This window comes from Sander lucioperca, chromosome 11 (genome assembly GCF_008315115.2).
Source record: "Sander lucioperca isolate FBNREF2018 chromosome 11, SLUC_FBN_1.2, whole genome shotgun sequence".
Taxonomy (NCBI): Eukaryota; Metazoa; Chordata; class Actinopteri; order Perciformes; family Percidae; genus Sander; species Sander lucioperca.
Window position 1 is genome coordinate 30,710,416 of NC_050183.1, and position 27,786 is coordinate 30,738,201.

Below are 27,786 nucleotides of genomic sequence, written 5' to 3' on the forward strand. Positions count from 1 at the left end.
AAGAAAATAGCAGGGTGTGTTGTACAGTGTCACTACATGCATGTTCATTGCACAATGTATTTGTTGTGTTTGTATTTAAAAAAAAAAAGAAAAAAAAAAAAAAGGCTCAGCAGACAAATGCAATTATATGAGCAGTGATTGTGTTTTCCTATAAGCCTATAGTTGGCGTACTGTATGTGATGCATGCACACGGCAGTAAAAACAATCGCCCCTCATCCACTACCCTAATGTCTGCAAATACATCAGTCGTGCATGCTATCACGTCTGTTGCTAAGAAGAATAATTGATTGATATAAAGCCAAATGTGTTGTGACAGCAAGTAGCGCATTATTGATAAGGTGTTATATTTTTTACCACACTTCTTTGAGTGAGCTAAAGCCTTTGATTGAATGTTTCATTAGCCAGCGTTTGGGTTAATGAATTATGTATGCTAGTTGATAACCCTGGGCAAATATGATTTACTTAGTGATCTTGATTTCATATTGAGAACCTCCCCCGCTCTCATCAATATGAATTCAGTATTGCTTTCTCACTACCACGTCACAATTAGGGAACAGGTTGTTTGCTGCAAGCATTACATTGCAGGGTTTTCCCTACCATTGTAAGGCTTGGGTGCAGCACCCGAACCGCTAACCGTCAACACCTAAGCTGAATGAATGTAACTAAATGACTTCTCAGATCTAAAGATTGTAGTTTTGTCCCCCAGTGGACTTCTTTAGCAAGGTTTGTCTTTAAGCTTTTTGAGTGTTATGTATTTCTTATCTGCTCTAGCTTTTCCAACGTCTTAGACACAAATGGTGATAATGATGGTCCAAATTTATGTGAAATTGCATAATTTTTTTATTGAAAACGTAACATTTTGTTGACGGAGGACGCCTAAACACCCACCAAGTTTGTGCACCTAAGTCTTTCACAAATCTAGGGAAAACACTAAAATTGTCCTGTCCTTATTTTCTTTTGGTGTTAATCGATAGTCCTCGTAGGTCTCTCTCTCTCCCTCTCTGGTTGAGCTGTGACTTGATTTAAGATTTACTGTACAATCCAGTTTGCCACTGGCAGCAGTCACAAAGAGAGAGAGAGAGAGAGAGAGAGAGAGAGAGAGAGAAATGCAGAGACAGAGATTCCCTTCTCCTCTCCCATCCCCCCCTCTGTTCTCCCACACTGTCAACACAGAGGATCCTGGCTGTGTATGGTGGCTCCACAGCGCCACTGCAGCGGGATGGCGGTGGAGGGAACGACAGCGTTCTGTTTACAAACCGGTGGTCCTTCCCGGGCACTGCTGCTGTCAGCTGGGATTTGCGCAGAGGGTCTTAGTGATCTGTGACTCAACAGTCTGCAGGTTTTCATTTCAACCAAAACACAACAGCATACGACTTGACTTTATACTCAGCCTCCCCTCTTGTTTTAGGTGTATTGATTAAAGCGGCTGTTGTGTTCGATTTAAATACACTCTTGCATGCTCTTAAAGCCTATACTCTCTACCCACCATAGCACATGAAATGTATTGTTATAGAAATGTGTCTTGACTGTTTAGATTAATATTTAGAGTAATGTTATAATCTGTCTTTGATTCATCCTCCATTAATTTTATTTTATTTTTTTTTTTTTAAACAAGAACAAATTCTGTCGAGTTAATTACTTTGTGCAGTTTCCTGTGTTTGAGGAGTATGACTGGGCAAGGCAGAAGTCAACACAGTGGAAACATGTAATGATATCACTCAATTTGTTTGCCTGGTTTAAGAAGACAAAATATTTGAACCCAATATGTGTAGAGTTCAAGATTACAATGCATACTGCTACACTCAATACTGTGCCTGAAGGCATCTTGTCTACACGCATGGAGGACTGAAGCTGCTGCTCTGCTAACGTGCTGCTTTAGCAACACAGGCTGTGTAAACACATCATTGAGTTACATCAATGGGCCTGAAAGTTGCATGGGAGTGTAGTGTGGATGCGGTTGGTCTAAATTACAGGACACAATTGTACATTTGTTGGGTGATTTATGCCTGTAATAAGCTGCAGGCACATTGTACTACAGTGTATTGATCTTGTCCACCTTCAAGCTGGTTAACTGGCAACCCTAAATAATAATAATAATAGGTAGGTAGGTTGGTAGGTAGGTAGGTAGATAGATAGATAGATAGATACATACATACATACATACATACATACATACATACATACATACATACATACATACATACATACATACTAGGGCTGTTGGAACGAATTCCGAAAGTCAAATAGAATTCAAATAGTAAAAAAAATCAATACTATTCAAATGTAATTTTATTTTTTTATTTTATAAATAGGTTGGCTAACGTTAGCTAATCTCCCTCTTCTCATGTCTGCTGAACAATAAGTTACGGGAGTGAGAAACACAAGGCATTGTGAGCTAACGTCAGTACAGGGGGGAGTGACAGGCTGCGGCTGGGAATTGGAAGAAGTATGGGAAATAGTTTTAACAAGACTTTAAAATCGACATCCACCGACCCAAAATGCTTATGTTATCAATAATTAGCTCGTTCTGGTTTCCTAACTGCGTCGCAAGTTATAGGAGCTTAGCTGGGAGCTTCATGGAGACAGCTAAAGTTAATGTTAGCTGCCCTACAGCTGTCAGAGTTAGCTTCGACTTCTTATATTAGCTTCTAACAGCTGTATTCTCAGTAATGTGACAATTTGCAAGAAACAGGTTGCTTATAAATCACTAAAATAGTAGTGGCAGCACCGTTTGGCTTAGTTATCAAAGCCGTTAGCATCGTGGCTAACACTATTGATACTTAATGACAAACCGTTTCGGCTGTGCTTTCTAACACTGTTATTGTGCTAACCAAGCAACGTTAGCCTTTACAACAGAGCCGCATCACTACACTTAAATAATATTTTATTACATAGTTCTCTGCTGATTTATGGTGGAAAATAATGTAAACCGAGAGCGGCGTACCAGAAATGCAATGCGCCATGACGTAGATCCCCTTCAAGACCAGGCTGATGTTGGAAGTCACTCTAGTGGACAGAACGTGTAACAACAACCACATGCTTATAGTGGCATTGACAATGCATAAGCCTGAGTAGTGTAGTACATATTTATAACAGGCTGCATTTGAGCATTTAATATTCAAATATTATTTGAAAATTTAAAAAAATAACAAATGAAATTCAAATGGTATTATAGAGGAAGACTGACAGCTCTAATACACATGCATTCACACATGCATTCATACATACGTACATACATACATACATACTTGCTTGCTTGCTTGCTTGCTTACTTACTTGCTTACTTACTTACTTACTTACTTACTTACTTACTTACTTACTTACTTACTTACTTACTTACATACATACATACATACATACATACATACATACATACATAGAGTGAGAGAGGGTGTGTGTCTGTCAGGGAGAATGAGAGATTGCCTGCTTGATTTGTTTCCTTATAACAATAATTTTTTTATGTGAAGGTATTTTGCAGCTGGTATATATATATATATATATATATATAAAGGAAAGCTGTAATTATGTAAATGACTCACTATATGTGTTTTTCTTGGCTGATTTTTCCCACTTACAGTAATAGTAAGAGGAATACTACAGAGTTTTGATCAGGTTTTAGTGGTAATGCTGTGAGTTCTGCTTCACCCTGCCTCAAACAGTTGCAAACTCAGCTGTAATGTGGCGTTTTTCCATTACATGGTACCAGCTCGACTCACCTCGACTTTACTCGCCTTTTTTGGTTTTCCATTATGAAAAAAAGTCCCTGGTACCTGCCAACAGGTACTTTTTTTTAGTATCACCTCCGCTGAGGTTCCAAAGCGAGCTGAGGTGATACCAAAAGGTGACGTGAAAACCTGCAGACTACTGATTGGTCGGAGAAACTCGTCACTAATCACTGCATCATCATTGCTAGCGACAGACAGGGGTGTCCTGAACAAACCCGCCATTTTAAAATAGTTTAGCCAGCGGCGTTTTCTTTTGCTCCCTCCAGCTTCTTTTGATACAAAATTTTTCTTCTGGCTGTGGCAAAAACAACACACCTTCGTCGTTCTATGTGTGTGTCGCATTAGATTGCGGCAGTTTCCTGCACCGTCGCTATGATGACTCACGCATGAGGCGGTACTAAGTCTGCAATGGAAAATGGAGGATGGGGCACCGCTGCCGATCCGAGTAGAGCTGGTACTAGCAGTGGGTAAGCGCCAGTAATGTCATTTGTACAGTATCAGTTTCAGTGGAGAGTTTCTATGGAAATGTTGCTTCAGAGCTAAGTCTGCAAGAAACACTGTATCTCTGGCGTGACTTGTCATGAATGTGGTCAAATGTGAGGATGTTGAACATTGACTTTAAGCCAGGTGCGGCATTAAGGCAATGTAGCCAGTGTATTAAGAGTTGAAGTGGAGTTTACACTGAGCAGAAAAATCTAAACACCTGCACAATGTAACACATAGCTATTCGCATGGTTTTTGATTCAATTTGGATTCAACTCTGGTTGTTTATGTGATTTTGTATTATTATTGTTGTTGTTATTATTATTATTATTACTACTACTTTTTAATAAAAGTGCACTAAACAACTTCTAGGACTGTTTTTGCCCTGCTGAGGTATTTTCAACAGTGGCACACCAACCCCATTGTGGCATGTGCTGTGTGTAATGTTTATGTGTGATTACTGTTCTATTTTGTCCACGACTGGGTGCTCTTAGTTCATTGTTATATGGGGTGCTCTAAAATATAGATGTCTTTGAGTAATTCCTTTATTGTGTCTGAGGTGCTGTTGGTGATTGTTCCACTTCAAGGGATACAGTACCTTAGCTCCAATTCCTTACAGAAATCCCTAAAGCCCGTCCCATCAACCACACTGATTGGCCTCATTTCTTGCATAGGAAAATTGCAAGCCTCTTCCTGCAAGCCTCTTGTCGTGCTGCAGAAAACGAGCTTGTGGAGGGCTGTGTAAAATACGAGTCGAGCTGAGGCTGTGTAGGCAGAGTGCCGTACTCCAGGCCATGCCCATTTGGGTGCATACACTCACTGACAGTCATTAAGTCATTTCCTTTATATCGGTAATTTAATTGAAAGAAATATAGACACTTTATGATTAATTTCTTTGTAAAAGGGCTGCACACATCTTGCGTAAAAATATAAATATAAGACATCGCTGCAGATCGCTGCGGTGCATACGCACCGCTACACGCTGCTCTCACGCCCGGTGTGGACAGTTTCACTGATTATAGTGGATGCGTAGTGTTGGAGCATCCGCTCTGCATACGTTACGTGTGCAATGTAGCCAGCCCGTCAGGTTGCTAGTTGTGGAGTGGTATGCAAACTAACTTACATAGCTTACACACAACTTTATTCCGAGGTTCCACAGTTTTCTGAAATACTTCCAAATGGGGCTTTTCAGGTTGTTTAGAGCGTGAATCTCTCTCTGCTTCTGAGGCCGAGTTCTCTGCCATGACGGTAGGGCTGCACAGTGTGAGGAAAATATCTAATGGCGATTTATTTTGACTGATATTGCGATATGATTCACAATATTGGAGGGAATGATAATTTTTGTATCCTTATTTCCATTTTCATTGAGAATATTAAAATATATATATTTTTAAATCATTATAGTGTGATTTTTGCAAGGATCTGTACCAATCAAAGTTTTTTTCATTAGTCTGTAGGATAGGATTTGTAGGCTGCAACGTCTCTACAGAACCGCAATTCTTAATTCAGAATGGTTGGACACATATTTTGCCTTAACAAATATTGTGTTCCCCCCTGCGATCTGGATGTTGCACTAGTCCATATTGCAATTTCGATAAAATTGTGAATAATTGTGCAGTCGTACATGACGGTTGTTGAATTATTCCTCCTGGTTCTTCTAACGTTACATATCTGTGTGACTCCTGTCATGCAGTGCTGCGGCCCAGGCCCAGGCGAGGACGCCCGAGGCAGCCAGGGTAGTGTCGTTATTTATTTATTTTCTTCACAATCAAATATTGGTTTTCATATTTGAGTGTTTTTTTTTTTCTCTCCGAAATTTGAATATATAACCAAATTTGTTTGTTTGTTGACAGCCCTACTTCTGAGTTGACATCCTCATCTGAGGTACTTTGTATTATTTTTTCTGCTTGCTGTATATCAGACCCTCAGAAACTGTTGTCTCTATGGAAAACGCAATCCTCTCTCACTAGAGAGAGCGTCCAGGCACAGATAAGTGTCGCTGAGCCAACATGCCAGAGAACAACTTCACCTCTTCTTCTGTTGTCTTGGCCACAGAGTTGTTGCCAGTCTCCTTGGTCACGGACACATACCCAAACAGATCAGCCGTGGCAGCCTTATTCTCTTGTGAGGGTGATGCAACTGGCACTAGTGGGAAGTCTGTTGTTGTTGCTTGATTATGCAGGACAGCAAAACTTGTCAATGATCACAGGAGTAGACACACTGGCCATCTTCTGCTTTATACAATGCCATGTGTATTGTGTAATTGTAACCTGTTTGCTGTTGCGGTGACCAGTTTTTTCCTCATGTTATCGTTAAAGAATAATCTAATTACCTGTGGAAAGTATATAAGATGATAGTGTGAAATAGGGCAGAACGATTTTTGAAAATAATCTAATTGCGATTTTTTTCCCAAATATTGCGATTCGATATTCGATTATTTTTTTAAGCTCTTAGTCTTCTACAAAGAATAATAATATAATCATTTATAGTATGAACACACAATTACACACTAGACAGTTAAATAAGTAAAAATATAGTATATAGTATATATCTATATATACACACACACACACACAACAGTGTATTTTTTTACAGTGCACAGAGAGGAGCTGCCTCCAGCCCCTCCCCCTCGTGAAGTTGCGTGCTGCCGTGTGCACTTGTTCAGAGAGGCTATCGTTGCGTTAGCTAGTTGCTGGTGTTCTTGCCGTGGGATTAACTGTACTAATAAAACTGTTGAAACCTCGCGGCCACGCTGCTGTGAAAGCTCCCCGAACGTCATTTATCCGAGTCTGGTTATTACCCCTCTCAGTGGCAGCTCCTCCACTCCATATCTTTATAACGGAGCTAACCGCTAACCGGAGCTAACCACTAATCAGAGCTAATCGTTGCCAACCGAGCCTTGAGTTCTGTGTGCCTGTATCCATTAACTGCATGTATAGACTCAAGCCCGAATAAAACCCTTCATTTTATTAAAAAGGCTGTAAAAGTTTTAAACTACAACTCACGAGTTGTTTGAATGACAGAAATCAGCTCAAGGTACGACGTAGCGTTAGCGTGCTAGTTGATGCTTTCTCTGCGAAGTGCACACTGATTTGCTCTCGCGAGTCATGTGACCAAATCACAGCCTTTGCGATTAGGAAATCGCATTTTAACATATCGCGATATTATCGCAAATGCAATTAATCGTTCAGCCCTAGTGTGAAATCTGCAGTTTGATGAGCAACTAATATGATTGACAAACGTGTTTTTGTTAACGTAAATGTTAAGGCCACAAGTCATAATAAATGTTTTGGTGTTCCATACCACATAAATCTAACATCCTGGGAAATGAAACGTAACCTAGAGCTCACAGTACCCACGAGTGTTTCACCCGCCTAAATGCCATTAAATGCTTCAGACGCCGAGCTCCAGGCATTACATGGCTCATTATTCTCAGGGGAAATGGGCTTTGAGCTGGTCCTTATTTGGGATAGGCTCTCTGGCTCTCAGGGAGTTTCTGAAGTTGTGGTTTCCAACCTTTTTGGTTCATGAAACCACGGACAAAAGCAATGTTGAATCACGATCCCCTGACATGTTCATGGATGCACAAACTGAAGAAGTCATACCACAGGAGGTGTTGCAATCCTGGTGACTTCTCCCCCTTGTATTTTTCTGTTGACAGTTTGTAGTGGATTGGTACTTACAATTAAGGCATTAGATGATTCACAGTATAAGTGGTCAGGTGGAGAAGCAACTTAGGGAGAAGAATGAGACACTATTAGTGAAAAATTCAATCATTGGCTGAAGTACTGCCCCTCCTGAGAAATAGATGTACTGCATACCAGCAGACACCTAGCGAGTGCTTCGTTCACAAAGGAATTAGGGGTGGGGAAAAAAATCGAAAACCTTATATATTGTGATTTTGACTACTATTAATGTTGACTACTTGCACATGAGGAACAGAATAACGTTTTGGCAATGCACTAGTTGTCCAGTTAACTGTGTTAGTCGCCTTCTCCTCGGGCATATCACGCAGCTACCAACGCAGCGCAACAGTAGGTTGACAGCCTCCCCTCTCCCAACCCATGGGTGTAATTTATGGTAGGGATGGTGGGGTATGTCCCTACCACTTTTAAAATTGCCTCTAGTTATTTTGACTTCAAAAAACTTTGGACTGCAGTGTGTCGTCTTTCCTCTGACCTGTAGTTCTTTGTTTGTGTCGCTGCGTTTGCTTCCCACTGAAAAGCTTGGGAAAACGACTCTGAGCTACACTTTTATCGGAGGTGGTGACGTTAACATTTGTGTAGACAGTGATGAGATTTATGCCTGATCAGAAGTGTAGGGATAGCGTGCATATTCAAAAGCAATACAGAATGTTTGAGAGTCTTTCTGCATTACATTCCGGTAAATTTTTGTAGTTTGAATTGTCACCTGCCACCTGAAATCTGTGTTTTCTATTGGACATTTTCACTATAAATTACTTTAAATGCAGTAAATGAGGAAAAAGGCCTAAATTGAGGCCTTTTTCCTGATGATGCGCCATGCGTCCATATTCAAATAGTCTTTATTATAAGGCAGTCACATGTAGGGCTGGGACGATATGCTTTTGTCCTGATTTTATTCCTCCTCCCCCTAAGAGGTAGTAACTCCCAACTCACTTGGCAAAGTGTGTAGTTTAGTAAGCGATATGATGTGGTTCGTGTTGATGTGGATGGCGATGATGGTGGTGATGATGATTAGGATAATGATATCTATGCAGCTGATGTGGACAATTTGTGTTATGATGGAAGAGATGTTGGTCATATATTCAACATGCCTGGTCACTTTGTACTTTATTGCCGGCATTTGTAGCTTTTTTTGTCATTCTGATTTTTTTATTTTTTTTTTAAGATGTTATTGATGCTGTGCTTTGTACACTGGAAATGTCAAAGTCGGTCATTCAGCTCACCCCCCCCCCCCATCTCCTTCTGTGTTGTATGACTATGTTGCTGCAAAACCAAATGCCCCACAGATGTGATGTAGTCGCCGTCGGCAGTACCGTATAACAGAAAAGATTTAGGTGAATAATCATCATCATGATAAAAAAAATTAAAAGATGTCAATTCTGGGGGGGTGGAAAATGTCGCAAAAATATTGCGATACATACGATTTTCAATTTTTTTTTCTCCCACCCCTACTATATTAAATGGCAGTCACATGTATTGCATATATCATGTACATTGAGCGGTGTTGTTTCCCTTCACTGATGATGTCTCTCTCTCTATGTTTTCCAGGCTAGGTGTGTGCGTGCTGACCTCATGGTGTAACAGGAGTAAAGATGAGCATTAGCAGTGATGAGGTCAACTTCCTGGTCTACAGATACCTACAGGAGTCAGGTATCCTCTCAAGACCCTATTATATTTATCAAGACAATATTTTCTTCAAATCTTAAAATGTCAGAACATATTGGTAATCAACTTTTTTTAGGGGTGTGTTTTCCTACCAATCTATTGTAAACTATCAAACTCTCTAGTAGGGCTGCACAATATATCGTTTTTTTTTCTTTTTTTTTATCATCATTGCGAAATCAACTGGCGCAATAAACACATTGCAAAAGGCTGCGATATATCGCGAAAGATACTCAGAGATTTTTTGTGTTGGTAATATCGTTATCGCGATGTTTTGGTGGTACGCCCATAACCGGCAGCACTGCAGGATATCAAAACACTGCTGACAATCTCTTCACTTCAGCTGCAGTTGAGTGACGGATGATTCAAGGCAGTCTGTGCTGGGTTTTCCCTGCCATCATATGGCTAAAGCTTGATTTATGGTTCTGCGTTAAATTGGCACCTCTCAAACAATGATACTACACGTCGCGGCCATCACGTCGCTTGGTCATGGCTTTGTAGTGCCGCATTTTCCCCGACTCATTTCCTGGTTCTCCTTCTCCATAAACAGCATGAAATCAAGGAGAGGGTTAACTTTTCCTGCTACAGATTTCCCACCGTGGTCAGAAAGCACAGGGGGAGACACTTTGTTTCTTGCCGTCACTCTCTCACTCTCTCTACCACACACTCCCCATGCACACACACACACACACACACACACACACACAGGGTTGGGCGATGTCCCCTAAAGTGGCAGTTGACGATGCTCACAGTAAAACATGGCGATGGACGATGATATCGTCGTCGGTGGGGCTGGTAGGGGCAGTTTTTTTTACAACTTGACCTACTTTCACTTAACTACGGTGCAGTAAAGTCAATCAGATGTCCGTGATCTGCGAAACGACAGTACAGTGGGACGTTTGCCTTCAACAGAGCGACAGTAATAACCTAATATACCATCATTACTGAGATTAAACTACAGTCTCGGTTATGTTTGCACTGAATAACGCATTCAGTAAACAGAAACATAACTCTTGCAGCGCACACATAAAATAGCACCCTCGTGAATTAGCCTACTGTTGGTAACGTACATTCATAAATCCTGCATAACATCGTCCGTACCTACAGGACATCAGACTTACTTATTGATGTACGCACACAGTAGTGTCAACAAACTTAGTCCAATGAGGGGAGAAAGGAAAGTGTGATAGCGTTCTTTTTTCTCTCTCGTTCGAGACCGCTGTGTCCAACGTTACTAGCAGGTAGAGCGAGTAGAGCAGGTAGAGGGGGAAAAAAGTAGCTTCCACTTAAGGGGCCCATCTTGCACCCTGCGCAGCACAAAGCCCGACGCAAGTGTCTTTGCTAGTTTAAGACCGATGCACTTGTCAATTTCCTGTCCAGCGCCTGTGACTAGGATTAGTGTGTGTCTGACAGGGTGGGGGGCGTGGCATCACAATGGTGGCTCTCCATCGTGACGTCGGTCAGCCATCATGATGCACGATGACATCGGCACAACCCTACACACACACACACGGGCGCGCGCCGGCCCTGATATTGTCTTAAAGATGTGGTGGTGATGTTGACATTCTGCAGAAGCAGTACATAATATTACCAATGACAGCGAATCACCTGCCAGTCATTCTGTTGTAGTGCTGAGTCGGAACTGGTTGTTTACTAATGCGCAATGATAAGCACACATCAAATAATGTTCATCACACTAATTGAGTGCCAAATAGCTAGCTAGTTAGTGAATAAGACTGTCGCTTGAGTACTATGCCTGTTATAAATGTTAACTTTCCATACCCTGTGAATCCATAATGCGCGGGTGCTTTCGCTGTAGCCCATCTAACTGGAGGCAGCTGTTATCGCAGTGGAAAATAAATCCGCCACACAACAATGGAAGTATGCTCATCGCGTTGTTTTATGTTTTGAACACCCAATGCAACTCACGTGTTGCCCCAGGGCTTGAGCATCAGCTGGTTCAGGTGTGCTAAAGCAGGGAGGACTGGAAAATGGGCAGCTATAGAGGTTGCAATACAAGCAATCTGTTTTGTAACCTCCAAAACAAACATGTATGAGAAATGCTCGAGAATGTGAAAAGAAAAGAATAGCAGCAGTGGCGTGCAAGTAACACGATATGGCAGTGGAGAAAACACAAAATGTAGTTCTTAAATAAGTCATGATTTACTGTGGTACACAGCAGGGATCGACCGATTATTAGTAGTTAATGAAACCGAAAGCCAATATTTAGAACCAATATTAACAGTTATTAACAGTAACATTAAGATTTTGGAATGTTACAAACTCCCACACAAAACTTAATAGCCTACTTTCATAATCGCCCAGTGCCGATAATCGGCCGACTCCTAATATACAGCACGTCATTGCCTTCCAACGTTGAAAATATCTTCTCCTCCCCTGCCCTCTTCCTCCCGCTCTTTTCTTCTCCAGGGTTCTCCCACTCAGCATTTACATTTGGCATAGAGAGTCACATCAGCCAGTCCAACATCAATGGCGCTCTGGTTCCCCCTGCTGCCCTCATCAGCATCATCCAGAAGGGCCTGCAGTATGTCGAGGCTGAAGTCAGCATCAATGAGGTGGGTCCTCTCCTCTCCTCTCCTCTCGTATTGTGATTTTCTTTTTCCTTCTTTTACAAAAACAAAAGTTGAATCATACAGTTCTAGAGACAGTATATCGTGAGACATTTGTTTTCTAAGAAAAATGCACATCACATGCCAGTCTGACATTTATTTCACTTGTACACCATAATGTGGTTCTTCTGCATTTTCTGCTTTCGATCTGAAACAGATATGATGTAGTTGCCGTCGGCGGTACCGTATAAACATATATATTTAAATAAAATATTTAGGTGAATCATTGGTAAAAAAAAATAATTTATTTTTTATTTTTTGTGAGGCTGAAGTCGGTGGGGGGGGGGGTGTTATGCTCTGTGGGGGAGGATGGAGAGTTGGTGGTTTTTGATTAGGACAGCACAGTTTTTTGTTTTTTTGTTTGTTTTTTGTGTGTTTTTTTATTTTATTCAGGATTTTCTATTAGGATTTTTGTGATTGTGATTCTTGGCTGAAAATGGTCCAATAGAAGGACTTTTGAAACCTCTCCTCTTCTCTGCTCTTCTCTTCTCTAAACTGGTCATTTCTCCCACTCTATAGGACGGCACATTATTTGACGGGCGGCCCATTGAGTCTCTGTCCCTGATTGATGCCGTGATGCCGGACGTTGTTCAGACGAGGCAGCAGGCCTACCGGGACAAAATGGCCCAGCAGCAGGCTGCCGCTTCAGCCCCAACATCGGCCACAGGGGGCAGCATCGCCGGCAACGCCAAGAACGGAGAGAATACTGCCAACGGGGAGGAGAACGGAGCCCATGCCTTAGCTAGTGAGTAATACGTTCACCAATAGAAAAGGACGTGCAATGATGGTTTGCTACCTGCGATGGCAAAGATATTTGAGCAGTATTTTCATTAAGGAAGAAATATTATTTGACCTTTGGAATAGTAGTAAAACCTAGGCCTGTCGCGATAGTCAATAAATCAATTAATCGCACGATAAAAAAAATTAGCTCGATAATTTTTCCGGCCGCGATAATTTCCATTTGCATGCTTGTTTGTTTTCCTTGTCTCTCGCTCTCTCTCGCTCTCTCTCGCTCTCTCTACCAAAGAGACTGGAGGACCACTCTCGGTTCCTTAGCGTAACGAGGAGTGAACCCTCTTGTGAGTTGCATGGTCTTTGTGTGGAGGCGGGACTCCTGGCGGAGAGAGAGAGAGAGAGAGAGAGAGAATGCGAGTAGTTGAAGCGGGGTTTTCCGCAGCACTTTGCCGTTAAGGCGCCGTCAAAAAAAGAAGACGTATATGAGCGATATCCGCCTTGTTACTCGGCGTCCGGTTTTCTCCCTTTCATTCCAAACCACGCAGTTGACAACCTGCAGGTGGAGGCGGTGGAGACAGGCACGGACATAAACGCCGCTGTGGACTTGTCAGTCTTGCAAGCGGTTTCAGGAAAGTTGCTGTATGTGTCCGACAATGCACAGAACATTAACCGGTACAAGCCTACAGCTGTCAGTGTGTCAGAGGCTCCCGGACGGTGAACTGAGACTCCGTTACCTGCTTGTCAAAAATCGCCACTTACTAGCTAATAAATTAGCCTAAGGTAAACGCTAGCTATCAGTAAACAGAAGTGACGTGGTGGCTTGTGTGTGTGTGTGTGTGTGTGTGTGTGTGTGTGTGTGTGTGTGTGGCTCCGACCTGCAGAGGAGCTGAAGAAAGTATAGCTGCACCTTCGCCAAAATGAAGACTGAAAAACAGAACTATTTTGGTACAAACATTTACTCGCCATGTGGCAGATAGTCACATAGAAATAGGTAGATATAATGTATTATTTAAATTTAATATTTAGTGTTTAATAAATAATTGTTAAATGCAGTACAGAGTCTGTAGTCTATCACAAACACTCGACTAATGCTGCAAACATTTGACAGCCAGTATGAATTACCTGGGAGAACATACGTGTCACAAACGGCAATTCCACAACTGTCCAACAGCGTGAAAGACGACATACTAAAGGAGATCAAAGACATATTGTGGATATTTAAAATGTCTTCCAGTTCCAGTGTTAAATATTCTTTAGAAATAAAAGTTTATTGATCTTTGAAAAGGTGTACCTGCATTATTATGTCATTATCATTATATTAGATGAAAATGGTCTCAGAACGACAATATTATCGTTTATCGCAATAATTTCTGGGACAATTTATCGTCCAGCAAAATTTGTTATCGTGACAGGCCTAGTAAAACCCGAAAAAGTGGAATTCATAAATGAACATTTAATTAAGATGTTATGGTCAAACATTTTTGGTATGAACATGTAAATGTTAGTAATGAAATATTACTTTACATCCATATTTGGCTGTTAGTGAACACTGTGAGGGTAGTTCACTCACACTCCACAATAGTGGTAAAGAATTACAAAGAACTTAAAGAAAGGTTGTATGTAGACATTCCTGGCTTGCTAACCTCTTGCCTCGCTGTGTGTCACCCATCCAACTCTGTGCTTAGACAACCACGCAGACCTGATGGAGGTGGACGGAGATGTGGAGATCCCTCAGAACAAGGCCATGGTCTTGCGGGGCCACGAGTCCGAGGTCTTCATCTGCGCCTGGAACCCAGTCAGTGATCTGCTGGCATCGGGGTTGGTCACCTTCCCTTTCCTAGCATACTCCTCTGACACTGGTCTCTCCCTCTATATCAGAGGTTCTCAAACGTGTCACTCAAAGGTCCGCAGGGTTAGGTTAAGATTTTTATTTCAGGTCAGAGGTCCGGAACGATTGGCCATAACAAGTTAACTAATCAACTAACTATTAACCTATAAGCAACATTCAAGTCAAGAGCTCTGTTTTCCTGCTCAGCTTTTGGACCGATTTGGCTATCGTTACATGGAATTCGGTACTGGCACTTTCTTCCAATGTTTATTTTCCCGCATTTTTTGTTGTTCAACGTTTTTTTTGGAGGGGGGAGTTTTTTTTCCCAACGTTTTTCTACACCCTTTTCAGCTTTTTTTGTCTCCCTTTTGGACTGTTCTTTTGTTTTTTCTCTGTGTATATTCAACATTACTAACAATTTATTGATAAATAGAAAATGTCTTTCAAAATAGAAAATATAACACTTCATGAATGTATTGTACTCATAACATGATGTTTATGGTCTGGATTGACTTGCAGTTTGGTCCGGACTTTGAGAAACGCTGCTCTTTATGGATCAAACAAGTGAACTCTACTTAAATGCTAGTTCCATGCACATGTGCCTTATTTTTTTTGACATTTTATGCCTTTATTAGACAGGGCAAGTAGAGAGATGATGGGAAACAAGGTAGAGAGATGAAACGAAGGTCCCCAGCCCGACTCGAAAAGCATTATGGTTCAAGCCCTGCCTCTTAAAGCGTCGGGTATACTCGAGCGGGCCGCCGTAGATAGTGTGTGCGCTACGAGCATATACGGAGATGTTTATGCTTAACACATTGTTCGTTGCAGTACTCTCCAAAACACCAGAGGGCGTACAGACAAAATAATCTGTGAAAAAGCAAGTAGAAGTAGAGAAGAAGAGAGCGGAAGTAAACAAACACATGTTAAACACTCTAATCATTAACGTGACTGTTGTTTATCTCCAAATCTAAACTACTGTCTGCCTGTAACACTGTTAAGAACACTCTTTCCATGAAGCCGTTTTTTAGCTTTGACAAAACAATCTCTCATGTTTTTCCACACTCCAGCAAAATGTTTCTTCTTTTCCCAGTGTGGTGTCTCTCTCTGACCACATATTTAAGGCAGTTTGACTCCCTGTGGTCTGTACATGAAAAATCATACAGATGTTTGTAGAGACGGACCTGCTCTTCCCAGCAGACTGCGTTGAATGGAAAGTGCAGCGCGCGCAGTGGGCACGACCACACGCCGCGACAGCTTGTGGAGCTTTTGGGCTGGAAACGAAAGCCGTGGTGACGTCATTTTATGGCGCGCGCGCACCTCGCGCCCGGAACACCGCGGCGACCATAAATTAAGCTTAACCCTAAGCCACGGGGGTGCCCCTTTATTTCTTGTGCAAACTACAGCTCATTACCCAAATCATTTTCTAGCGATGTCTTTCAGTGACATCATATTGTGATATTATGATCATATTGTGTTTTACGCATTCCAGTTGTCTTAATTAATAGTATGTATGTGAATGTAGGAGTTGCCCTAGTTCGTACCCTCCAAGTTACGTAAAAATTGCACGAGCCCTTCATGAGATAAAGACTTTTCATATTTGTAGAGCCCCCAAATGGCCAATCTTTGCCAAATTTGGTCCAGAGGCTCAGAGTGGCATGGCAAACATTGATAGCATTAACTTTGGAGATGCTAAAGTTTGTCTTTGGTCCGAGCTTTGTTCGTAATTTGCGAATTTTTGAACAGAGCAACATTCTTTTGATAGCTTTTTGTCAGGGCCATCTGAAGATGCTATATGCAAAGTTTCAGGCAGATCAGGCGAAAACCCCGGGAGAAGTTAGAAAAAGTAGGTTTTGCACATTTTGTGATTTTGCGAAAAACAATTCTGCATTGAAATGGTAAGTCAGCTTTATTCAAGGAACGCGTGGATGTAAGATTTTTAAATGTGCGATGTGTAATGTGGGAGTAATAATGCAGAATACCTCACTGCTACAACTACTACAATTGATTTTTGAATGCAACAGACACCAACATCAGCAACAGAAAAAAGTATATATGTATATCTATATATAGATATACATATACAGTATACACACGTATAAATACATACACAACAGAAAAATCCCACCCCAAACAACAGCTGATGCTGCAATGAACACAAATTAAATTGGAAGAATGATAGAAAAATATATTAAATATGATTACAAACTAGGACTGTACAGGAAATACAAAGCAACGTCTCAGCAGAAAGGAATGCAACCACCTCCAAAGTCTCCTGAATTTGTCTGAATTATGACGAAGCTCAGTTTCTCCAGAGGGAGAAGAGTCGATATCTGTGATAACCACATGCCGACTGTAGGGACCTGCGGAGCGGACCACTTCAGCAAGATCCTTTTTTTTTTTTTTTTTTTAGCCAGAAATTAAAGAATTATTTATTAACTTAAGATGTTTTTGATGAAATCCAGTTAGAAATTGTCTGACAAACAATGTTAAAGCGGGAACGTGTCTGTCTGTTTTAGGTCTGGGGATTCGACGGCTCGCATCTGGAACCTGAGTGAAAACAGTACAAGCAGCTCGACACAGCTGGTCCTGAGACACTGCATACGGGAGGGAGGGCAGGACGTCCCCAGCAACAAAGACGTCACCTCGCTAGACTGGAATGTAAGCCCGCTAACACACGCACACTCACCCATCATGTGACATGTGAGTCTCCCTGCATGGGCGCATTCGTTCAAAATATGGGAGCAGGTCAAAGTTGTAGGAATGGAAGAAATATTTGTCATGTTAGTCAATTACGCTACTTGACATCTTTTTTTGAATAGCTTTTATCAGCGTTTTTTTTTTTTTTTTATCTTCAAAAAAATACTTTGACTTTGTTTGCTAATAATGCTTGTTGTTTTATAAAATGTGAACACTTAACATACTGTACATGCATAGAAAGCAAACACAACAACAAAACATGCTATTCACTGAATGTATAGTGTGTGTGTATGTATGTATGTATGTATATATATATATATATATATATATATATATATATATATATATATATATATATATATATATATATATGTATATATATGTATATGTATGTGTATGTATATACAGTCCTGTATACAGAAGAAAGGCAAATTGCAACAAATGCCGCATCCCAGAGGATCTTCTAGAGTACTATGTCTAGCAGTTGAAGATCATCAGAGAGTGGGATTTTCCTTTAGTTCAGCCAGTGGATTGTAAACCTGAGCCAAGGGCAGAGCCAAAAAAGAAATCCTGGAAAGTGTCCCTGCTGATGAAAAACACAGGCCTCTCTTCTAATCCCAGATGAATCGCAGCACACGTTCATTCAGCCTGGACTCTGCAAGGCAAATTCTGCAACTGCAACAAACAACGTTAAGGCCTTGCCATGCTTATCTGCCCGGCACGCACACTCTATAAGCCACTCTTACTACTTCTCTCTCTCTCTGGCAGAGCGAGGGCACGCTGCTAGCAACAGGCTCCTATGACGGCTTTGCCAGAATATGGACGAAGGACGGTGAGATGACTTTGCATTTATTGAACACGTACATGTACTATTTGATCTCAGGAAACCCTTCAATTTCAAATCAAGAGTTCTAAAACAAGATACAAGTGTATTGATGTACATATAGTTATATATTAGCAAGTTTAAGAGAATGAATACAAGTGTTGCTGTGGAAACTAATAGTGATTGTACTGTGGTGATTTGGTTTGCCTATCTTGTACTACAGCCTTTATGCCACATGGTTTAGTTCATCCTTGAACAATGCTGCCACCTAGAGGCAGGTTTGCATATTGCCATTCAGGTGTTGACCCATTTGGTGTCATTCAGACCCTTAGTGGCTTGTTGTTATTTTTGCCACATGTCATACTTATTGATTTTTTTCCCTTTTTGCTCCACAGGGAACCTGGCCAGTACACTTGGCCAACACAAAGGTCCCATCTTTGCCCTTAAGTGGAATAAAAAAGGCAATTTTATCCTCAGTGCAGGAGTAGACAAGGTAAACCAGGCTCTGTTTTCAAAATATGAAATAACTTCTAGCACGATTTCACTATCGTGCTGACTGTTTTAATAAGTGGATCAAACAAATGTGCTGTGTAGCCGTTGTTAGCTCTAACTGTACATGTACATGTTGTCCTGCCAGACAACAATCATATGGGATGCCCATACAGGAGAAGCCAAACAACAGTTTCCCTTCCATTCAGGTACAAAAAGCATCTCTTCTTGTCTCTTAGTATTTTCCAGCTTAGCTTTTGATCTCGCTGACGTCCATCTTTCCATCCCCCACAGCTCCAGCACTAGACGTGGACTGGCAGAGCAACAATACGTTCGCCTCCTGTAGTACAGACATGTGCATCCACGTCTGTAAACTGGGACAGGACCGACCCATTAAAACATTCCAGGGACACACAGTAAGTAGCCTGACAAGCCAGACCCACATCAAGATGTTGGGTCTGGGAACTCACCATTGGCAGGGCTCAATCCGAGGGGCGGGATAAACGGTTGTCTTTCAAATTCCCTCTGCACGCAATAGGATAGCGCTACAACCAACCAGAGCAATGAAGAAGGTAGAGGAGCTGGTTGATAGACTTAACTGGATAGATTAAACTCCGAACATATCTTCCTTTTTTAAGAATGACTTCAGTGCCGTTCTTTGTTCTTTTCTCAAAGAAAAGCTTAACTCCAAGTCTTCCAAGCCGTTTCGAAAGACCGCTGTTCACCAGCAGCCATCTTCTTTGTTTTCAAGTAGCAGGGAATTCACGCGTAACCGTCGTAACTCTGCCGTCATTATGTTAAGCCCGCCCACCGACTCTATACAAAATGTGATTGGCCCGGCCAGAGTTTGGCTTTTCCATCTCGCAAGCCAACTGAGAGTTGCTAGACCCCCTGGCTGCAAATCACATTTGCTGCCGCCAGGGTGCGTCTAGATTTCTAGGCTACACAAGTAAGTGTTTTTTGTTTGTTAGTTACACATCTGTGTCAGTAATGCTGATGTGTGTCTTCTACTGTGTTCGGAGCACCCAAAGGAGATTAAAGAAAGGCTGCAACATATCGCGACAGACACTCCGAGATTTCTTTGTTAGTTGAAAGAAAACATCAGTAGAAACTGCCCTTTAAAACGTAACTGTCATTCTTTTTTTAGTGGTTCCTTTCATATTCAGTTTAATGTTGAATGCGTTCAATACAAATATTATCAATGATTTCCTTTTATTTGTTTTAAATGCAACAAGCAATTTGTTGAGCACAGAACGGAGTACATATAAATAACTGTTTGTTTATTGCAAGTAATATCATCCGCCACATCGACATGCTGTATATACATCACAAACACGATCTCTTCTCCCCCCCCTCCCAGAATGAAGTAAATGCAATCAAGTGGGATCCCACAGGGAACCTGCTAGCCTCCTGCTCAGACGACATGACGCTGAAGGTGAGAGCTAAACCTGGTGGTAGTGGACATCTTGTCTTATTAACGTCACTATCACTGCTACCTGTGAAAGGAATGATGTGTTCATGTTACAATAAATGTTGACCTTATTTGTTTCCCCTGCTCTTCATGTGCTTTAACGAAAGATGCTATCCTAAGATGTGTGCTGCTCTGTAAGAAGCTAAACATTTTTCTCTTGGGCAGCCATTGAGTTCCCTTCTGTGTTGCTTGAATCGTCTTAGGTAGGAGGCAGGAGATTTCCATTATCAAGTTTCCCTGGTATTTGCTGTGTGCGCTGAAGATAAACTGCTCCAAACAGTTCCAAAATGTTGCTGTACAATTGATTGTCTCAGAAATAATCGCGATTAACAATATATTTGTCTCTTTCAGTCAAACTTAAAAAGATTTATTAATGTCTTTTTTTTTTTTTTTTATTAATTCCAGGATACATCTTTTGGTTATATCTTTGTCATGTGACCCATAATAATAATGCAATAACGCAAATACACAGCCTATGGTGTAAACAACGCATATTTATTATCATAACACATTTTTTCTAACTATATTCTCCCCCCCCTTGTCATTTTTGTTGCAGTGAACGTATATAGGGTCAAGTGTCAACAACTAACAATTGAAACAATAATAAAAAAATATATAGTCCGACCAATAATCACTTATATTTGGCATATGTAAACAAAATCAACAACTACCAGTCATATGCCTTAAAGTGCTCGTATTATGCTTATTTTAAGGTTAATAATTGTATTTAGAGGTTGTACCAGAATAGGTTTATGTGGTTTAATTCACAATATCTTTGTTGTACTGCACATTGCTGCAGCTCCTCTTTTCACCCTGTGTGTTGAGCGCTCTGTTTTAGCTACAGAGTGAGGCATCACACCTCTATTCCATATTTGTTGGGAGTCGCACATGCGCCTACCTAGGTAAGGACTACTAGCCAGTCAGAAGCAGAGTATGAGGGCGTGCCATGCTAGCAGCTAGGCGAGCATTATAACTTGTGTTCCAAAGTGACCACGTTTGTCTCTGAAGTAAAGGCTGGACTACAATAGAGCTGTTTGGAGCAGTTTGTGAACAGTGTTTTCTGTTGGAGATGGTAAGTCCCTTTGGGGGGGACTTTGGGCTTTTTCATTTTGTAAATCTGTAACATGCACAAAAAAAATATATAACACAATAAAGGAAAGGGAAAAAGCCAAAAAGCATAATATGAGCACTTTAAGACCTTAGCTAATGTTAGCAATTAATTGCGGTTAAACAAAGAAACTGCGATGATTTAAAACAAATTGACAATTAGACATTTATGTAAAAATTGATACAGGCCTAGCTGTGGACTGCATTTCGACACACCTGTGGTTTCATAAAGACGTTGATCTGTGCTTTTGCGTTTTGTTCAGATCTGGAGTATGAAGCAGGACTCGTGTGTCCATGACCTGCAGGCCCACAGTAAAGAAATCTACACCATCAAATGGAGTCCCACCGGCCCTGGAACCAACAACCCCAGCGCTAACCTCATGCTAGCCAGGTGAGTGTCTGTGTGGGTTACAAACATCACAGCATCGGTAACAGTTTGCTAGTTAGTTAGCCGAGAAAGAAAGAAGTACCCTCCGGCCCTTTTTAGCTTGCTGTACACACCGCATTGAAGCTCTCTAACCCTGTTTGTCCCCGTCTCTCCCTCCCACAGTGCATCGTTTGACTCCACAGTTCGTCTTTGGGACGTGGAGAGAGGCATCTGTATCCATACGCTGACTAAACACCAGGAGCCGGTCTACAGCGTGGCCTTTAGCCCCGACGGGCGACATCTGGCCAGTGGCTCCTTTGACAAATGCGTGCACATCTGGAATACACAGGTAGGAAGAGAATGGGAGGAACTGTGCGTTTGTGACGTGTACAGCTTAAAAACAGTGTCAGTTCCCTTTAATTGCCATGGAGATGGAAATCTTTTTGGTCAATCGGCAGCTAGTCTATATCCACGACGTTAAATTTCCGGGATTGTTCCGGTGTCGCCGGATATTCTGCCGGGTTGTCCCTCATTTCGACCGGATGTCCGTCACCTTCCGCTTTCTTTGCGTTGGAAGTTTAAACTCCGGTGGATTTATGAGGACTATGGTAACACCACTGGGTTGAGTTATTGGTCATAATACAGCATAAAGGGTAAAGGTCTCGTAAAAACAGCCTAAAGCCCACAGCTTGGACTCATTAGTGGATAAAGCAGCGACTTGAAATGTATACATTTTATTTCTATTTTTGTGGCTATCATCACCTTTCCTCACAGGACCCATTTTGATTTTTTTTTTCATACATCACTCACAAATTGAGGTGACTGTGAACTGACTCAGTTGTTATAATGTAATGAAAATTCAATAAAAACTAAAGTAATAATAAAAAAAAAAAAAAAAAAACAGCCTAAAGCCTACCTATTTTCTGTCCCTTCACTCTGTTCTTCTGTCTCTCATGCTGCAGACGGGCGCTTTAGTCCACAGTTACAGAGGGACGGGGGGAATCTTTGAGGTTTGCTGGAATGCAGCAGGGGACAAAGTGGGAGCCAGCGCATCAGACGGATCTGTAAGTATACACCGGACTGACTTTATTTCTGTCTTTATTGTGGCAGATGGCCGCCCACCAAGAGTCAAGGGTCTGTCGGAGGTTTCTGTCTATTTGAAGGAAGTTTTTTCTTCGCCACTGTCACACCAAATGCTTGCTCTCGGGAGGGAGGGGGGTGGTGTAGAGTGTGGTGTAGAGTGTGGTCTAGACCTACTCTATCTGTAGTGTCCTGAGATAACTGTTGTTGTGATTTGACACCATAAATAAAATGGAAATTGAATTGAAATTGTACTGTTTGGATGGGTGTTTCTAGCTTCTTTTTTTTTTTGACAGTTTTTCAGTCCTACAGCTTGATCTCTGTCCTCTTCTGTCCCAGGTGTGTGTACTAGACCTTCGGAAATAGTGCTGCTGTTTGTTGGAAGCCATGGACCGACCATGAATGTGTACATAGCCAAATGACTGTCCCAGCCTGCCCTGCGTACTGCTCGCGCTTACGACTATTGGCCCCGCCGACCGACAGACAGGAAGCAGGAAACAGGAACAGGAAGCAAGCAAGCACTCACCCACCCGACACAGCAGGTCCAGACACAGGGATGAACAGATGGACAGACAGACGGACAGACGGACAGAAGGATGGATCAACGGGCGGATGGAAGCGCCCCTCTCTATCTGTACAGACTCTTACAGAGATGCAGAAGGGACGCAGTGGAAAAAAAGTAAAAACTGATAGACACAAAAAAAAAAAAATAAAAAAATAAAAAAAAAGTTACAGATCCGTATATGTACCAAAATTTGGAAGCTATTTTGCTTTTTTTGATCTTTAAACCATGCTCATTGTCATCAAAATGAAAAACAATGAAAAAAGTGTTGATCTTTGTTACTAGTTGGAGCTCATTGTGCAGACATATCAACTTCTCCACCATAAAATAGGATGGCACTTAGTTTTTTTTTGTTTTTTTTTAAAATTTCAGATCTCTTGTTTCAGTGTTTTTATATTTTTTATCTTTGGGAGAGGGGACGGGCTGGTCAGGTCAAGAGTTTTAATATTTTGAGAAGTACATGCAGACAAACACACTGAGACATTCACACCCAAACAGTTCTGGAAAACAGTGACCTCGTCAGGATTGCAAACCAATGTGGCAAATCGAAAGGCTTCTCCTTATGGTTCAGTAGTGGTTCTTGCAGTCATACGGTTAACCTCAAAATGCAGTAGCTCGTGTGTTGTCTTTTCTCCAGAGGACAAACTCTGGATTCCCCCCTGTACATCCACTGGGACGCGACACAGATGATGTCCATCTAGATGGCTTTAAAAACAGGTCGACTGTGCACTATTTGATCTAGATGGTTTTACCCACAGTTCTCCTCTCTGGACCCTTTGGCCATAGCAGTTACCTGTGTGATGAAAAAAAAAAAATAAAAAAAAAATAAAAAGCTTCTATTGGCAAGAAGCTGACCTCTGCTTGTCTGAATGTTTAAGGCTGTTGTGAGTTTCAGTAATGCAACAGTTAAGTCAGGTCCCAGCTCACATTACATTCTGTCCTCAGCCAATAGGATTCCAGCTGTTGTTTTTTTTTGCTAACCCTTTACCAAACGGCATTCACTCAGCATCTCTAAGACTTCAAACATTTCTAATCGTGATTCACCCTCAAAGGTCTCCGATCACCAAACACATGATGCCCTGAAGTGTGGTGGTGAAAAAAGTGAAAGTGTTGTTCCACTTTTTAGCTTTTGCAGATTCTCAGAGTTAGATGCACTGGAGGCAGAAATAAGCTCAGCGACTAAAAACACAGAGGGTTAGAGCCAAAGGAAAATCCATTGAGTTATAGAGGCTGACAGTTTTCCCGGACTCAAGAGTTCAGCTCTGTTGCTGCATTTGCACAAGGACGGGAAGACATTATTCTGTAAGCATTTCCGAGCATTCCCACGTTATTCTAGTAGCCTAAAGCTCTTTTTTTTTTTTATTATTATTTTGTTTATTATTTGTAGATGTCGGTTAACAAGTAAAAACCAAATACCAAACAGTTTGTAGTACCCTTTTAATTAGTTACAGTTAGAATTAAAATTGCAATATTTACATAATGGCAGCTTTGGGGTCATTTTGCAATGAGCTTGACACTTTCTTTTGATTTTCTTTTCCGACTCTGAATCACAGCTACCATTAACGGTTTCGCTCATTTGGTTGATCACAATGACGTAATAGTCTGAACATATCGACATGAACGCAGCAATAAAAGGACAGACAAGCAATGTCTGTAATCACTTCCTCGTTCCCTATACTACATAACAAATGGAGCACTCTGTAGTGACATTAAATTAGGATTTTTCAATGCTCTAATGTTGCATCATCAGCAATAGTTGTAGTGTCCCACGACTGTAATGTGTACGTATCTAATGCGACTTATTGTGGGATTAAAACTTTTTTTATAGAGAATTCTGATACTCAGATAACGTGTTGGTGAGTTCTATGGCTAGGACGACATGCTTTTGTCCCGATTTGATTCTTTCACGATACGTGCGTGCCGATTTTGATTTGTATTGCGATTTTTTAATTTATTTATTGCGATTCTAGTATTGTGACTCGATAGTATTGCGATTTTCTTTTCCTTCTTTAAAGGTCCCATGGCATGAAAATTTCACTTTATATTTTTAACATTAATATACAGTCTCCCAGCCTGCCTATGGTCCCCCAGTGGCTAGAAATAGCGATAGGTGTAAACCGACCTCTGGGTATCCTGCTCTGCCTTTGAGAAAATGAAAGCTCAGATGGGCCGATCTGGAATCTCCTCCTTATGAGCTCATAAGGAGGAAGGTTACCTCCCCTTTCTCTGCTTTGCCCGCCCAGAGAATTTGGCTCACCCATGAGAAAGAGAGAGACATCATGGCTTTCAAACGAGCAAAGTGGCAGTTGGTCAAGGCCACACCCCCACCCTCCACCTTGCCCCCCCCTCTCTCCTCCTCAATAGCTACAGACACAGAAATGGCACATACATAGGAAAGCTCATTGTGGGACTGGCTCTAGTGGCTGTAATTCTGCACCAAGGCTGAATTTCGGGAAAGAGACTTCAGATACAGTATTAGGGGACCGCTAAGGCCTATATAAAAGCATCCAAAGAGCACCATGTCATGGGACCTTTAACACAAACAAAAGTTGAATAATACACTGTTAGAGACAATATATCATTAGACATTTCTAAAAAAAATAATAAATAAAACTAATCGTTTTCTAAGAAGAATGCACATCACATGTCAGTCAGTCTGACATTTAGTAAAGAAGAACATCACATGGATTTTCAGAATGTTATGCTTTCGGCCTGTTTTGCTGGAAACAGAAACGATGTCACCGGTACCATATTAACAGAAAAGATGTAGGCGAATCATTGGTTAAAAAATAAATAAATCAATTCTGGGAAAAGAATTGATTTTAAAAATCGTTGCCAAATAATCACGATATCCCGAATGAATGGGGAAAAATGTCCCTGCCACTTACATCTTTTAATTTTGTATTTTGACCAAAATGTTGTCGCTACCATTCAGATTTGCCAGTTTGCTAACTTTTCACCGGCGGAATGGCTCTGTGTTCCTTGGCTCTGCCCTGCTGAAAGTTTAGGTCAAACAAAAACTTCATTATTCCAGACGAGCTCTGCCTCCAAGACCTTCCCTTCAGACATGCATCACAAACTACAGTCTCATGCCTGGGATAATGCAGTCTATCATATATATTTTTTTTCTCTTGTTGAATCTTACTGGCTGATCTCTGGCACATGGTTGCTATTCCCAATCAAGCTCAAAAGCAGATCCAACATTAAAGCAATATCTGGACTTTTTTTTTAATTTTTTTGTCTGTTTTTATTACCAGCTACTTGTCATATTGTGGCGCAATAACTACACTGCATTTAGAGGACATGAACATATGAGATCTAAAGGTCAATGTAAAGTCTTTTCATCTACAACACGACAGTCTTGGTGAATAAAAAAATGTCAAGCTGTACATTCAATGGAATTTTAATGAATCTGTTTTCTCACCACCAATGGTTCACCACTAAATGTCTGCTCCCATTTGACTCCGAGGTTCCTTACTGACAAGACATTTTATACTTTTTTGAAGACAAATTTAAAGTTACATTTTTGTAATTTCTTTGTAGATTTGAAAAAGAAATGTGAATTGATGATTTATTGGCAGTGTTAATTTACATGTTCTATAAATTTGAAAAGATTTCGTTTTTGTTACTTTGATGCTATTGCAAATAGAAAAGGTTCACCGTGTAATGTAAGGCTTACTGAGCTGAGCTATCATTCTAAAGGCACCTTTGTTTGGGGAAGAGTTGTCCCAGGAGAAAATTACCACTAAATTTGTCTGTTTTAATAAAGAAAAGTTTTAGTTTTTCTTTCTGCTTGAATCTTTTTGGGAAGCGTTGTCCCAGAAAATGACTTCCTCCTTGGCTTACACAGAAGACAACTAAAAAAAAAAAAAAAAAGTTACTCTTTAAATTGAATAAAAATGTAATTTTTCAATCAAGCAAGACTCAAGGGAATTCTTATTGTTCCCCCTTTTTTTGTTGCTATATTTTGGAGTCATGGAGAAAGTTGCTCTGGAAGCAGATACAATCTCATTGGTTGAATATTGAGTTATATTTGTGTCTAAATTATCAGTGCACTATGGGACATTTTGAGCCCCCCCCTGCTCCCTGTGTCTCTTGCTCCTACATCTCTGCTCTAGCTTAGTAGGATCACTGGTCACTAAGTAGGTAAGGAAGCACTCTATTAAAATATAATTGAGCAAAATATCTTCATCTGTGCTAAAAATGTCCTAGACCTCAGTGACCGGAGCCAGATAACTATTTTTTTCTATAATAAAAAAAAAACTATAATATTTCTGGGAATATTAGACAGAAACAGTGAAAATGCCAGTCAAATCCTCTAGAATCATGAATTGTTGAATCTTTTTTCATATATTTTAATTGGATTTTCATCTAAAGATTCAGGTTTGTGAAAGCTTTAGTTTGGCTTGCCTCCGAGGTGTAA

General features: G+C 41.0%; 1 protein-coding gene and 1 long non-coding RNA gene across 5 annotated transcripts in view; one reads left to right on the plus strand and one right to left on the minus strand.

Moving 5' to 3' along the window:
- tbl1xr1a (tbl1x receptor 1a) overlaps window positions 1-24,549 on the plus strand; it is a 60,801-nt gene extending 36,252 nt beyond the window's left edge. For all 4 annotated transcript variants that reach the window (XM_031311981.2, XM_036007682.1, XM_031311980.2 and 1 more), the window contains 14 exons: window positions 9,461-9,562; window positions 12,005-12,150; window positions 12,724-12,949; window positions 14,625-14,757; window positions 17,284-17,425; window positions 18,233-18,296; window positions 18,683-18,780; window positions 18,925-18,985; window positions 19,071-19,192; window positions 20,137-20,211; window positions 21,618-21,745; window positions 21,905-22,070; window positions 22,684-22,785; window positions 23,141-24,549. In XM_031311981.2, the coding sequence (XP_031167841.1) occupies window positions 9,505-9,562; window positions 12,005-12,150; window positions 12,724-12,949; window positions 14,625-14,757; window positions 17,284-17,425; window positions 18,233-18,296; window positions 18,683-18,780; window positions 18,925-18,985; window positions 19,071-19,192; window positions 20,137-20,211; window positions 21,618-21,745; window positions 21,905-22,070; window positions 22,684-22,785; window positions 23,141-23,167 (1,548 nt within the window). In that variant the 5' untranslated portion in view covers window positions 9,461-9,504 and the 3' untranslated portion in view covers window positions 23,168-24,549. The remainder of the gene's footprint in view (window positions 1-9,460; window positions 9,563-12,004; window positions 12,151-12,723; window positions 12,950-14,624; window positions 14,758-17,283; window positions 17,426-18,232; window positions 18,297-18,682; window positions 18,781-18,924; window positions 18,986-19,070; window positions 19,193-20,136; window positions 20,212-21,617; window positions 21,746-21,904; window positions 22,071-22,683; window positions 22,786-23,140) is intronic.
- LOC118496338 lies at window positions 419-27,423 on the minus strand. Its single transcript, XR_004898899.1, has 3 exons — window positions 26,444-27,423; window positions 7,841-7,848; window positions 419-430 (listed from the first exon to the last, which is right to left on the minus strand). It is a non-coding gene; the product is annotated as an uncharacterized LOC118496338 (long non-coding RNA).
- Window positions 27,424-27,786: the final 363 nt, after the last annotated feature.